General features: G+C 43.8%; 1 protein-coding gene across 1 annotated transcript in view; it reads right to left on the reverse strand.

Annotated features, from left to right (window-relative positions):
* LOC114584435 (NAD(P) transhydrogenase, mitochondrial-like) overlaps window positions 1–13119 on the reverse strand; it is a 69829-nt gene that overhangs the window by 51193 nt on the left and 5517 nt on the right. The window contains exon 3 of the mRNA XM_028706308.2: window positions 1530–1759. Within this exon, the coding sequence (XP_028562141.2) occupies window positions 1530–1759 (230 nt within the window). The remainder of the gene's footprint in view (window positions 1–1529; window positions 1760–13119) is intronic.

The following is a 13119-nucleotide window of genomic DNA, read 5'->3' on the forward strand; positions in this document are numbered from 1 at the left end:
TGAAAATGTATTGGGCAAGGATGATGATGTTCAATTGCAGACCTACTGGACTTAACTCATCTCTGTTCAAGTTGAAACACTTTTGGGGTGTCCTGGTTTTTACTTTTTGAAATATGAAATATGGCAACCCACAGAGCCTAGGGCTTGCCGATCAGAAGGTCGGCGGTTCGAATCCCCGCAACGGGGTGAGCTCCTATTGCTTGGTCCCTGCTCCTGCCAACCTAGCAGTTCGAAAGCACATCAAAGTGCAAGTAGATAAATAGGTACCGCTCCAGCGGGAAGGTAAACAGCGTTTCCGTGTGCTGCTCTGGTTTGCCAAAAGCGGCTTAGTCATGCTGGCCACATGACCCGGAAGCTGTACGCCGGCTCCCTTGGCCAATAAAGCGAGATGAGCGCCACAACCCCAGAGTTGGTCACGACTGGACCTAATGGTCAGGGGTCCCTTTACCTTTACCTTTACTAGTGAAGCAGGATTAAGGACATAGGTTATGACAATGGCTCCCAAGAAAAGTGCATTGATTGTAAATGTGAATTCAGTCAAAGATGATATTTGTATGTTTCCTTCTTTACTCTTATTATACCTGCATTCTACACCCCCTCCCCACATTGATGACTTATAGCAAGCAGCTTCAGGGGGTGTTAATCCTCTAAACAGTGAGTAAACAAAGAGTGCCTTCTAGACTGTCACTGTTTCGAAGGAGAGTTTCAAGCGCATGATGGAAGTTTCTGTTTGTTCAATGAACATTCAATTAAAGTGAATTAAAGCACACCCTAAAGTGAGTTGTAGCACACCCTAGTGCCACAAATCCACTTTTTAAAAAAGAAGAAGAAGAAGAGTTTGGATTTGATATCCCGCCTTTCACTCTCCTTCAGGAGTCTCAAAGCGGCTAACATTCTCCTTTCCCTTCCTCCTCCACAACAAACACTCTGTGAGGTGAGTGAGGCTGAGAGACTTCAAAGAAGCGTGACTGGCCCTAGGTCACCCAGCAGCTGCAAGTGGAGGAGCGGAGACGCGAACCCGGTTCCCCAGATTATGTGACTACCGCTCTTAACCACTACACCACACTGGCTCTCAAGGACTTGTTATAGCTAGTGACAGGGAAATTTCAGTGTCAGATGAAGAAGTTATTAATGGGAAGCCATAAGCACGCTATGGGCAAATTTGTATAACCACCCTGTAAACATATCAGAAAGAATGCTCAAGAAAAACTGGACATCTATAGAAACTGTGATATATTGCTCAGGAGGGCAGGAGAAGAGAAGAGGAAAGCAAGTCTTCAGCCACCAGTTAGGTCTATGACTCATCCAGAAAGTATAGCCAGAGACATTTTGGCAAATTAAAAAAATCCACCTGGAAAGAAATTTTACCCCTGAAGAAGAGGACGTGTCCTGGAAAAAGAGGAGACATGGCAACCTTAGGGTGCATTGAATAAGGTTGCCCAAGAGATATAGGCTTGGAGATGGCTAGATGAAGCTGCCATGTCATACTCTCACAAATGTAAGTCTATACATTTCACTAGCAAACTTGCCTTTAACACAAGATCTGATCCAAACACCGTTCTCAAGTCCCCAATTTTTGCTCCAGCGTCTTTGTATAGATCATCGGAGAACTTTGCTTCTTCACCAGCTCCATGTTCCACTTGCACATTAAAGCCTTGTTTCACTAAAGCTTGGACGCCAGCGGGAGAAAGAGCTACTCTCTTCTCGTTTTTGTATATTTCCTTGGGCACGCCAACAATAAGATCCTTGTAGCGAATTCCTGAATAAAAGAAACATAGAAACACAACAGACATAAAAGGAAAGTTAAAGGCCCAGAATCAACATTCTTTGACCCCCAACAGAAGGGCTGTTGTGCTAGTAGTGTAAGGGGCTGTTGTGTGCTAGTGAGAATAATGGTGGTGCAATAGGAAATCCAATGCAACAGCTGTACTAATGGAACCAAGATGCCTACAGGTAGCCCAAAAACAGGACACAAACACTCTCCCATCCTGCAGTTTCAAGCAAACAACATTCAGAAACACATTGCCTTAGAAGCATACTATGACACCTCAGAGGTGAGGTACCCAAAAGAGAGTCTTAATGGAGGATCTCAGTGACCAGAGAAATATCTGAGAAGATGGTAAATATCAGGGTCCGGAGTTGTTTATGAATTCAGAGGTTGAAACTAGCACTTTGCACTGAGCCAGAAGCTAACTAGAAGGCAATCCAGATGTTTCAAAATAGATATGACTACTTCATACAACAGTTAAAAGATGGAATCCAGCACCACAATGTGAAGTAGTGCCCACTCACGTAGATGATCCTCCAATTTGTCGAGGATAAGGCTATCAATGATTGCTGCTTACGATGGCTTTGTGTTCCTTCAAGTTTCAGAAACGCTAAGTCTCTGAATACCAGTTGTAGAGAAGCACAAGTGAGAGTGCTATTGTGACCATGTTCTGCTTGTGGCCTTCATGTCGGCATTGTCATGGCTTAAAATTAGCTGCTGTTTCTTTAATACAAAAGGAACTAAGTCAGTGGCCTACAATGAATCGGCAAAGCCTGCATGACTCTTGCAACCTTTCACCTACATATGTCTGTACAGTGGTACCTCTGGTTGAGTACTTAATTCGTTCCGGAGGTCCATTCTTAACCTGACACTGTTCTTAACCTGAAGCACCACTTTAGCTAATGGGGCCTCCTGCTGCTGCCGCGCCGCTGGAGCACGATTTCTGTTCTCATCCTGAAGCAAAGTTCTTAACCCGAGGTACTATTTCTGGGTTAGCGGAGTCTGTAACCTGAAGCGTATGTAACCCAAGGTACCACTGTATATATAGAGTGGTCGTTGACTGTGTGTGTGGTGGGTTGGTTGGATGGTAGAAAGCTGGTTGCGTTTGATATGTATAAAGCTGTTGGTCGTGGTTGGAGAAGACTATTTTAAGAATAAAAGCAGCATTCTGCAAAGTACTCTTTCTCAAGGACTCTTTTGTGCCAACTAGGGTCCGAGGACCAGGCAAAGGAGTCAAAGGAGGTCAGAACCTTTTCCTTTTCAAACATTGACAGGCATCTGGTTAGTCATTCAGAGAATGCTGGAATAGACAGGCCTTTGTTCTGATCCATCAGGTCACTTATGATGTCCATACTCATGCCCCCCTAGAGAAGAGGGAAATTGTGATACCTCTACACAATTTCAAGAGGGGAAAGTTGTGTTTAGTGAGAAGCAGCTGTCTGTCTTACTGTCCCTCTCATATGCACAAGTGAAATGTTACAATTTTTCCCAGACACAATCGTTTATCTTCTCATCTGTTCCAGATTTCTTACAGGATCTTTCCTTCCCCTCCCAGGAAAACAGTTTCAGGTGGGGGCAATGTGGGTGGACAGACAAATTTGCAGAAAGCTAGGACACTGACGTTTGAAATAAAAGGAAAGCCGTGGTTCTAGGTTTGTAGTTACTGTAACAAGCCCCCCTCATTTCTCTGTTCTCTCTAGCGTAAGGTAAAGGTAAAGTGATCCCTGACTATTAGTTCCAGTCGTGGCCGACTCTGGGGTTGTGGCGCTAATCTCGCTTTATTGGCCAAGGGAGCCAGCGTACAGCTTCCAGGTCATGTGGCCAGCATGACTAAGCCACTTCTGGTGAACCAGAGCAGCGCACGGAAACACCGTTTACCTTCCCGCCGGAGTGGTACCTATTTATCTACTTGCACTTTGACGTCCTTTCAAACTGCTAGGGGGGCAAGTCCTAAGCTCTGTGGTTTAACCCACAGAAGAAAAAGCTAGAAAAATATCTTCCCCCTCCATTTGCTATTGCTTTCGGTAACTGTTTATTGTCCCAGTTATAGTGAAAAAACTAAGTAGATCTTTGCCTCTTCCTCCAAAGCTTTACTAATATTGAGTGGCCGACTCTGTAAGACCTCGCTCACAATGAGCCCGCTTTACTCACACCAAACATTTCCACCGATTGCCCTCCATGGGGTTACATGCATATGGTGGGGTCGTGTGTGTTTGGTTAGTGACACAGAGCCACCGCCAAATGAGACATTCCGCCGCTGAAAGTTTTTGCAGTGCTCAGTTCCACAGCCAACCCACACAGTCACACGAACACTCTGGTGGATGCCAAAAGAATAACAAATTAAAGTTTAGTTTATAAAAGGCTTGGCTGGGATGCTGCTTACACAAGTTTTCATGCTGTTTACTCCGAGCGGGGAAAAGGTGTGGGAGAGGAGGCCACAAGGAATGACGAGACAACCTTAACTCTACAAGTCTAGGATTCAGACTCCTGAGGGGTGGGTGGGTTAAATAAATAAATAAAAAGACAGTGGTGTCAAGAAGAATTTTCCCCACCCTCACCCCCTGGTTTGAGTTAACTGCAATTATTTGTAACAGTTGTCTGCAAAGAAGCGTTGGGAGTTCCTTTGCAGACAACCACACCCAACCTTACCCTCCAACATTCCTCCAGTGAAAACAGGGACATCCTGGTCTGTTGTTGTTGTTGTTGATGATGATGATGGTGATGTTACCCCACCCATCTAATGAGGTTGCCCCAGACACTCTGAGCAGCTTCCAACTTACATAGAAATATAATAGAACATTAAATATTTTTAAAACTTCCCGATACAGGGCTGCCTGCAGATATCCTCAAAAAGTTGTATAGTTACTTATCTCGTTGACTCGGGGGGGTCACATAACTCCATCCCCTCCAACATTTCTCCAGCGAAAATAGGGACGTCCTACCATACCCTCCACGGGACGCGGGTGGCGCTGTGGGTTAAACCACAGAGCCTAGGACTTGCAGATCAGAAGGTCGGCAGTTCGAATCCCCGGGACGGGGTGAGCTCCCGTTGCTCGGTCCCTGCTCCTGCCAGCCTAGCAGTTTGAAAGCATGCCAAAGTGCAAGTAGATAAATAGGGGGGAAGGTAAATGGCGGTAAGGTAAATGGCGTTTCCGTGCGCTGCTCTGATTCGCCAGAAGCAGCTTAGTCATGCTGGCCACATGACCCGGAAGCTGTACGCCGGCTCCCTTGGCCAATAAAGCGAGATGAGCGGTGCAACCCCAGAGTCGGTCACAACTGGGCCTAATGGTCAGGGGTCCCTTTACCTTTACCTTTAAGGGAAAGTGGGACATTCCGGGATCCCATCAGAAACTGGGATGGCTTCTGAAAATCCAGGACTGTCTCCGGAAAATAGGGACACTTGGAGAGTCTGCCCAACATGCAGGTTGAAGATGGAAACATAACACCAGGGGCAGGGTTTAAAGATTAATCACAGCAACAGCCTACCTTTTGAGTAAATAATAATAATAATAATAATAATAATAATAATAATAATAATGATAACAACAACAGCAGCAGGAACAACAACGTCATTTATTACTCACTAGTGTAAAATAAATTACAATCACAAGAATAGAGTGGGTCCTAAAAATATAGACCTCAAGTGTCAAAGACCAAGATATGGAGGCGCTTCTTCAGCATACCAGAAAAACTTTATTATGAAGGTGCCAGATGTGCCTCTGTGGGGAGGGATTTCCACATTTAGAGGCTGCTATAGAGAAGGTCCTCTCCTGGGCCACCCCAGTAATTACCACAAGGGCCTCTTCTCTGCAGATCTTAGCCCCAGATATTTTACAAATTCTCTCAGGTGTTAAGTCATTAAGGGCTTAATGTCAAAGTTCTATATTGATACCAGTCACTATTAGATAAATTGCAGGGAAACGGAACAGGGGGTTTCAGATGCAAATTCATTCGCTAGCCGTAGCACGTTTAAGGAGATTTTCAGACCCACTGAAGCTCACTTAAACCCTCAAGAAACACAGCTGTGAACAGCCATTACCAAAGGATGGTTTCCTTGCTAGTTCCCACCTTAGAACTCTTTTTCATTATTTATTGAAAACATATTAAGAATGTGCCCTTCGTCTGTCAGGACCAAAGTAGGGTGCATAAATATAACAAACAGCCCATACAGTCCAAAAAACACCATCCAGCCATAAAACACATGATAAAAATGCAGCAAAATAGAATTAAAGCAGTTAAGATAACAGGGCAAGCTGATGAAACAACAGCTTAAAAGTCTTTAAACACCAAGGCAAGCAGGTATGTTTGGATCTTGCATCAAAATGACAGCAATACCGGCACAGGTCATAAATCTAAGGGGGATTCTTCAAATGAGGTGGCACTGTGGAGAAGTCTGTTTTGAGTGTCCCCCTTCTGATGGAATGCTTTCCTCAGCGGGGTTCACTGGGCGCCATCTTCATCTATTTTTAGGTGCCTGGCAAATTCTTTTTTTTACTTGGCCCTTTAATTTGAAGGGTTTTAAATACTAGTAGCCTCTTTTAGTGGGGCAGGATCTGTAAGACCTATTTTTTATTTGTATAAATGAGGGCTTTTTTAAAAAAAGTTTTGTATTGGTTGTGTATTTAGATTTAGTGTGTATATTGTGTTTGTATGTCGCTTTGGGTCATTTTCACAAAGAAAGCAACCAAAGAAGAAGAACCCTGTGGGGTGCCACAGGGTTCTGTCTTGGGCCCGGTCTTATTCAACATCTTTATCAACGACTTGGATGATGGACTCAAGGGCATCCTGATCAAATTTGCAGATGACACCAAACTGGGAGGGGTGGCTAACACCCCAGAGGACAGGATCACACTTCAAAACGACCTTGACAGATTAGAGAACTGGGCCAAAACAAACAAGATGAACTTTAACAGGGAGAAATGTAAAGTATTGCACTTGGGCAAAAAAAATGAGAGGCACAAATACAAGATGGGTGACACCTGGCTTGAGAACAGTACATGTGAAAAGGAACTAGGAGTCTTGGTTGACCACAAACTTGACATGAGCCAACAGTGTGACGCGGCAGCTAAAAAAGCCAATGCAATTCTGGGCTGCATCAATAGGAGTATAGCATCTAGATCAAGGGAAGTAATAGTGCCATTGTATTCTGCTCTGGTCAGACCTCACCTGGAGTACTGTGTCCAGTTCTGGGCACCACAGTTCAAGAAGGACACTGACAAACTGGAACGTGTCCAGAGGAGGGCAACCAAAATGGTCAAAGGCCTGGAAACGATGCCTTATGAGGAACGGCTAAGGGAGCTGGGCATGTTTAGCCTGGAGAAGAGGAGGTTAAGGGGTGATATGATAGCCATGTTCAAATATATAAAAGGATGTCACATAGAGGAGGGAGAAAGGTTGTTTTCTCTGCTCCAGAGAAGCGGACACGGAGCAATGGATCCAAACTACAAGAAAGAAGATTCCACCTAAACATTAGGAAGAACTTCCTGACAGTAAGAGCTGTTCGACAGTGGAATTTGCTGCCAAGGAGTGTGGTGGAGTCTCCGTCTTTGGAGGTCTTTAAGCAGAGGCTTGACAACCATATGTCAGGAGTGCTCTGATGGTGTTTCCTGCTTGGCAGGGGGTTGGACTCGATGGCCCTTGTGGTCTCTTCCAACTCTATGATTCTATGATTCTAAGAATCGGGGCTTTTTGAACAGCCGGAATTCGCTGGAACTCGGTTCCAGCACATCCGGAACTCCGCAACTGGTGGGTGCTAATAATAATAATTATTATAATAATTTATTAATTATACTCCACCCATCTGGCTGGGCTTCCCCAGCCACTCTGGGCGGCTTCCAACAAAATATTAAAATACAGTAATGCATCAAGCATTAAAAACTTCCCGAAACAGGGCTGCCTTCAGATAGCTTCGAAAAGTCAGATAGTTGTTTATTTCCTTGACATCTGATGGGGAGGGCGTCACAGAGTGGGCGCCACTACTAAGAAGGCCCTCTGCCTGGTTCCCTGTAACCTGGAGAAGCTCCTTCAGAAATACTGGACTGAGGCCGTTTAGGGCTTGAAAGGTCTTTCTAAGAGAACATTGCCTTTCTAAGAGAACAAGGGAGGCCTTCATGGTGAGTTCCAGCACCACTTTTTCTAGAAAAATAGCACTGATGATGATGTTGGCAACTCTGTAAGGTATAAACTACAGTTCTCAGGAATATTTGGGGGAAGCAATATGCTTTAAATGCATGGTGTGTGTTACGCCCTAATAAAAACATAAATCAACTCTCAGAGCTTTGGCATATCGACCTCTGCTCTATCACCTCTCCTTACCAATCTGTTTATATTCTTACAACTTTCTCCCTTCTCTGTATAATTACGATGTCAGTGTGACATTTGGGGCAACATTTCCCGCAAGTCTGAAATCAGTTAGTGTATACATAGTGTTGTCCAATATTTCTCCACTACAAAGCCATCACTGCACATTTCCAAACCCTCTTCTTAGTCATTAAACTCTTGTTTTAAATTGACTTTTGCTTTGCTTACTTTATCTCATTGGGAAATCATGTTCTGGAACGTGCTAAAATAAAGCTAAACTACTGTTCTTGTAAGCATAAACTAAAGAACATTTCGTATGCCATTGTTTCCTTATGGTTATCTTTACCCGATTGTAGCAAGTAAATTGCAGAATGGAGCTGAAAGCCAAAGGAAAGGCTTTGGTTAAAGCTGTGAACTCTCTATATATTTAAGTATATAAATATATAGACAAATATATAAATTATTATTATTATTATTATTATTATTATTATTATTATTATTATTAGAAGCACATGGCTTCACCCAAAGAATCCTGGGATCCTGTATACAATAAAAAACCAAATAGAAGCATTAAAATCGGAAATAATCAACTAACTTTCACAGAAATATTTTTTCTTAATTTCTGGCACGAGCTTCATGGTATAGAAGGCGTTCAGCAGGAATGTCTCCCACTTCTGCTGCAACCAGCTCCCCTCTCCCCTGGTCTTCCAGGACCAGGAGAGGTATGAAGCAAAAGGAGCAAAGGCAGACACACTGGCATAGTCTCAGATTGATCGGGAAGGACTTGGGAGAGACTTAGGCAGCTGTGGGCAGGCAGGGACCTTTAGCCTCCACAACTGCGTCACAGGTGTAAGGCCTACCCAGAAGAGTTGCTGGACTTCTTAGGTCTGGCACTCGTGAGTAGACTTTGTTTCTTCTAATAAAGAGCTAACTTCTCTTACTCAGTGTGTTTTATTGCTGGCTGGCTCCTGACAGACCCCTTCATTATTTCATTACCACAACCCCACGTGAATGAGGTTATGCTTAATAAGCTTTGTGGCCAAGCAGGACTTTGAACCGGGGTCTGACACCTCTAGCACACAGGCCCTCTGGTGTGAAAAACAAGCAAATGGTAAAGGTAAAGGGACCCCTGACCATTAGGTCCAGTCATGACCGACTCTGGGGTTGCAGTGCTCATCTCGCTTTATTGGCTGAGGGAGCCGGCGTACAGTTTCCAGGTCATGTGGCCAGCATGACTAAGCCGCTTCTGGCGAACCAGAGCAGCAGCGCATGGAAATGCCGTTTACCTTCCCACCGGAGGGGTACCTATTTATCTACTTGCACTTTGACGTGCTTTCGAACTGCTAGGTGGGCAGGAGCAGGGCCTCAGCAACGGGTGCTCACCCCGTCACAGGGATTTGAACCGTCGACCTTCTGATCGGCAAGTCCTAGGCTCTGTGGTTTAACCCACAGCGCCACCCACGTCCCACACACAAGCAAATGGAGTGCAGTCCTAAATCGGATCTGGGAGACCCCCTACAATGAAGAAAGGAATCCTTAAAACACTACCTTGATAACATTATTTTGTTTCACTTTCCCTAGAAGCAAACTGATTTCTTTTGAGACGCAAATATAATTTGAAAAATCTGCAGGCACGCCCTTGGGTCCGACCTTGAAAGGTAATGGCTTCCAGCGCTTGACACAAGATATGTAAACTGGATGCTAATAAGAAACAGAGAAGAGTGACTATAAAAAAGCATTAATCTCTGCAGCAGGGCTACAGGTGAAGAACAATCACTGGACCTTAAAGAAAGGCTCCTTGCAATATTATACGAGCTACCTGAATTGGCAGACGAGCAACTGCGGATTTCTGGCCAAGTGTAGGATAATAATAATGATTAAAAAAAAAAAAAAGTCATAAGCAATAACCACAGCAAACAACGTTGCAAGGGAGAATTTCGATCTAGTATGCATTTAAAAACTTTCCGATGCAATATGCAAACCCAAACATATCTATTCTTCAAAAGTCACACTTCTGCGAATTTAGTGATGCATTTCTTCAGGTAAGCATATTTACAAAAATGCATATTTTAAGGGAAAGTGTGCATAAAAATGAAGGTATTGGTGAAACAGTTTGACAAATACATTCTACAGTGGTACCTCGCGTTAAGTACTTAATTCGTTCTGGAGGTCCGTTCTTAACCTGAAACTGTTCTTAACCTGAGGTACCACTTTAGCTAATGGCGCCTCCTGCTGCTGCCGCGCCGCCGGAGCACGATTTCTGTTCTCGTCCTGAAGCAAAGTTCTTAACCTGAAGCATTATTTCTGGGTTAGCGGAGTCTGTAACCTGAAGCTATGTAACCTGAAGCGTATGTAACCTGAGGTACCACTGTATTAGGGGAAATCGCTTGCAAAAATGTTTACATTAAGGTGTTTGGTTTTTTTAAAAAAATATGTTTTGCAAATCGCTGCAAAAGGTGGAGAACCGAATTTAAGATGGGGAAAACTGAAAATGACAGATCTTTCCATCCCTGGCATGAGGGAGGAATGGACTGTGAGGCTGAGCTGCATCAACTGGCCAAAGACCTGGACCCCTCTGTATGCAATAAGTGCAAAATGTCATGAGATTTTTGGCTAAGGATAACCTCAGGAAAAGGAAAGCCATTCTTCAAGCCATTAGTGGATGGTACTTCTCTTAAACATTTTCTGAACTGTACACAGTAAAGGAAATGCAAAGTGACAGAATCCAAAATAATATTGGCGTTACTATCAATGCCATTGGCTGGGACGCGGGTGGCGCTGTGGGTTAAACCACAGAGCCTAGGACTCGCTGATCGGAAGGTTGGCGGTTCGAATCCCCATCACGGGGTGAGCTCCCATTGCTCGGTCCCTGCTCCTGCCAACCTAGCAGTTCAAAAGCATGTCAAAGTGCAAGTAGATAAATAGGTACCACTCCGGCGGGAAGGTAAACGGCGTTTCCGTGCGCTGCTCTGGTTCGGCAGAAGCAGCTTAGTCATGCTGGCCACATGACCCGGAAGCTGTACGCCGGCTCCCTCGGCCAATAAAGCGAGATGAGCACTGCAACCCCAGAGTCGGTCACGACTGGACCTAATGGTCAGGGGTCCCTTTACCTTTACTTATCAATGCTATTGATCTAATTGTTCTGGAAGGCCAGGATGTTGCAAAATTTTCATGTTGCAGAGACCCTTTTATCAAACCGACATACCTTCCAACATTTCACAGAGACATTAGTTTTTTAAAGATGAGCAAGTACTTAGCTCTAAAGCTTGCAAAATATACACCTGAAAGTATGTAAGCAAGGTCTACTGAAATCTCAGAAGTCAGAATAGGGGCAGATGAACAATGACTGGAAGAAGAGATTTCAATGCCCTGAAAACTGGAATAAGTGATGCAAACTGGGGGAAATTGCATAGCAAATAATGCACACTCAAAAGAGAAATCATGCAAATTTGCCTAATTTTACACTGGTCGCACAATTCAGCTCTTCTTGGACGTTTAAGGTTTTTTTAAAAAATAAAAAAAATCCTAGAGAATATACAGCTTTCTCCATAAGAAACAAATATGCCTACTTTTCTACACATCCTGCCCCACACTGAACAGATGAGAGGCCCCCTCAGGTTCATCTTCCTTCTATAGAGAAAAAACACCATTCACATGAGGTTGGTGGATCAGTTGGCAGCAGAACACTCAGAGCAGGGCTTTTCAGTAAACCTTATGAATTCTTCCTTTGATGTAAACCTTGGCAATGACTCTCTTGTATGTTTCATTGCACATCATACCATCTGAACAAGATCCAGGGCTGATAACCTGTACAATGTCCAGAGGCGGCTGACTGCTGGCTTCTTTCCTTGCCGATTCAGTTTTATAATGCTAAAAGCAGGGGGGGGGGGGCATGTTTCATCTGGAACTTGCTGGAACTCAGTTCCGGCACCTCTCTGGTAGCTGCTGTTGTCATTATAAGAGAACAAGAGATGTGGTCATGGTGAGTTCCGGCACCTCTTTTTCTAGAAAAATAGTGATTATACCCCAAGTCTTTTGTAACGTATCTGTTATTTATTTATAAAACTATGCTAAGTAACTTTAAATATACAGTGGAACCTCGGCTGTCGAACACTTTGGAAGCTGAACAATTCGGAACCCAAACACCGACAACCCGGAAGTGAATGCTTCTGTTTTCAAATGATTTTCGGAAGTCAAACAGCTTCCGCGGCATGTTTTTACATTTTCACCATTCACTTTGCTGACAGCCCTTTTATTTTTGGTTTTCGAACATTTCTGAAGTTGAATGGACTTCCGGAATGGATTATGTTCGAAAACCGAGGTTCCACTGTATATATTCCATTGATACCGATTATACTGTTTCGGTGAGAATATGGTACAAAAGCTCATTCAATGTAAAGGGCTACAGATAATGGGCACATAACACCTGTTTTACAGCAAGTCTCTAATATCCAGTCAACAATATCCTAACATTGTTTAGAAGCTACCGGAAGGGGCAGGGGTTCACTGCCAACAGTGCTTCAGTGACTCTAGTATAAAAAATGAAAACATGGTTGAGCTCTCTGGATTTAGAAATATTGTAGGAGAATTTTGCTGTTCAGTACTATGGACTTATCTAGATTAGAGAGGTAAGAATGCATTCGTTTCCATTCCACATCGCACACATCATGTGCAACACTGTCTCTGTTCTGCTACAGATGGGATTCTGCCAAAAACTACATTATTCATTTTGCTCTGCGCTGTGGTGAAATTACAACGCCACTGTGTTATTCTATGCCATTAACTTAAATGCAAATGAAACACAATGCAAACTGCAGGGAAGCATAATCAATTACATATTGTTTGCGGACTGAAAGCAACAACACGGAATACAAATTGTATTCGCTGGATTGATTTCCATTCTAGACATTGGGCGAATAAGTGAGCATTGGCAATTTCTGCTCCCATTTCTGTTTTCCTCAGAATTCCCTGACATCCCTAATGCACACATTGTTGGACTACAACTCCCATTATTCCTGACCATGCTGCTTGGGACTGTTGGGATGGAGTCC

Source organism: Podarcis muralis, chromosome 14 (assembly GCF_964188315.1).
Source record: "Podarcis muralis chromosome 14, rPodMur119.hap1.1, whole genome shotgun sequence".
NCBI classification, from domain to species: domain Eukaryota; kingdom Metazoa; phylum Chordata; class Lepidosauria; order Squamata; family Lacertidae; genus Podarcis; species Podarcis muralis.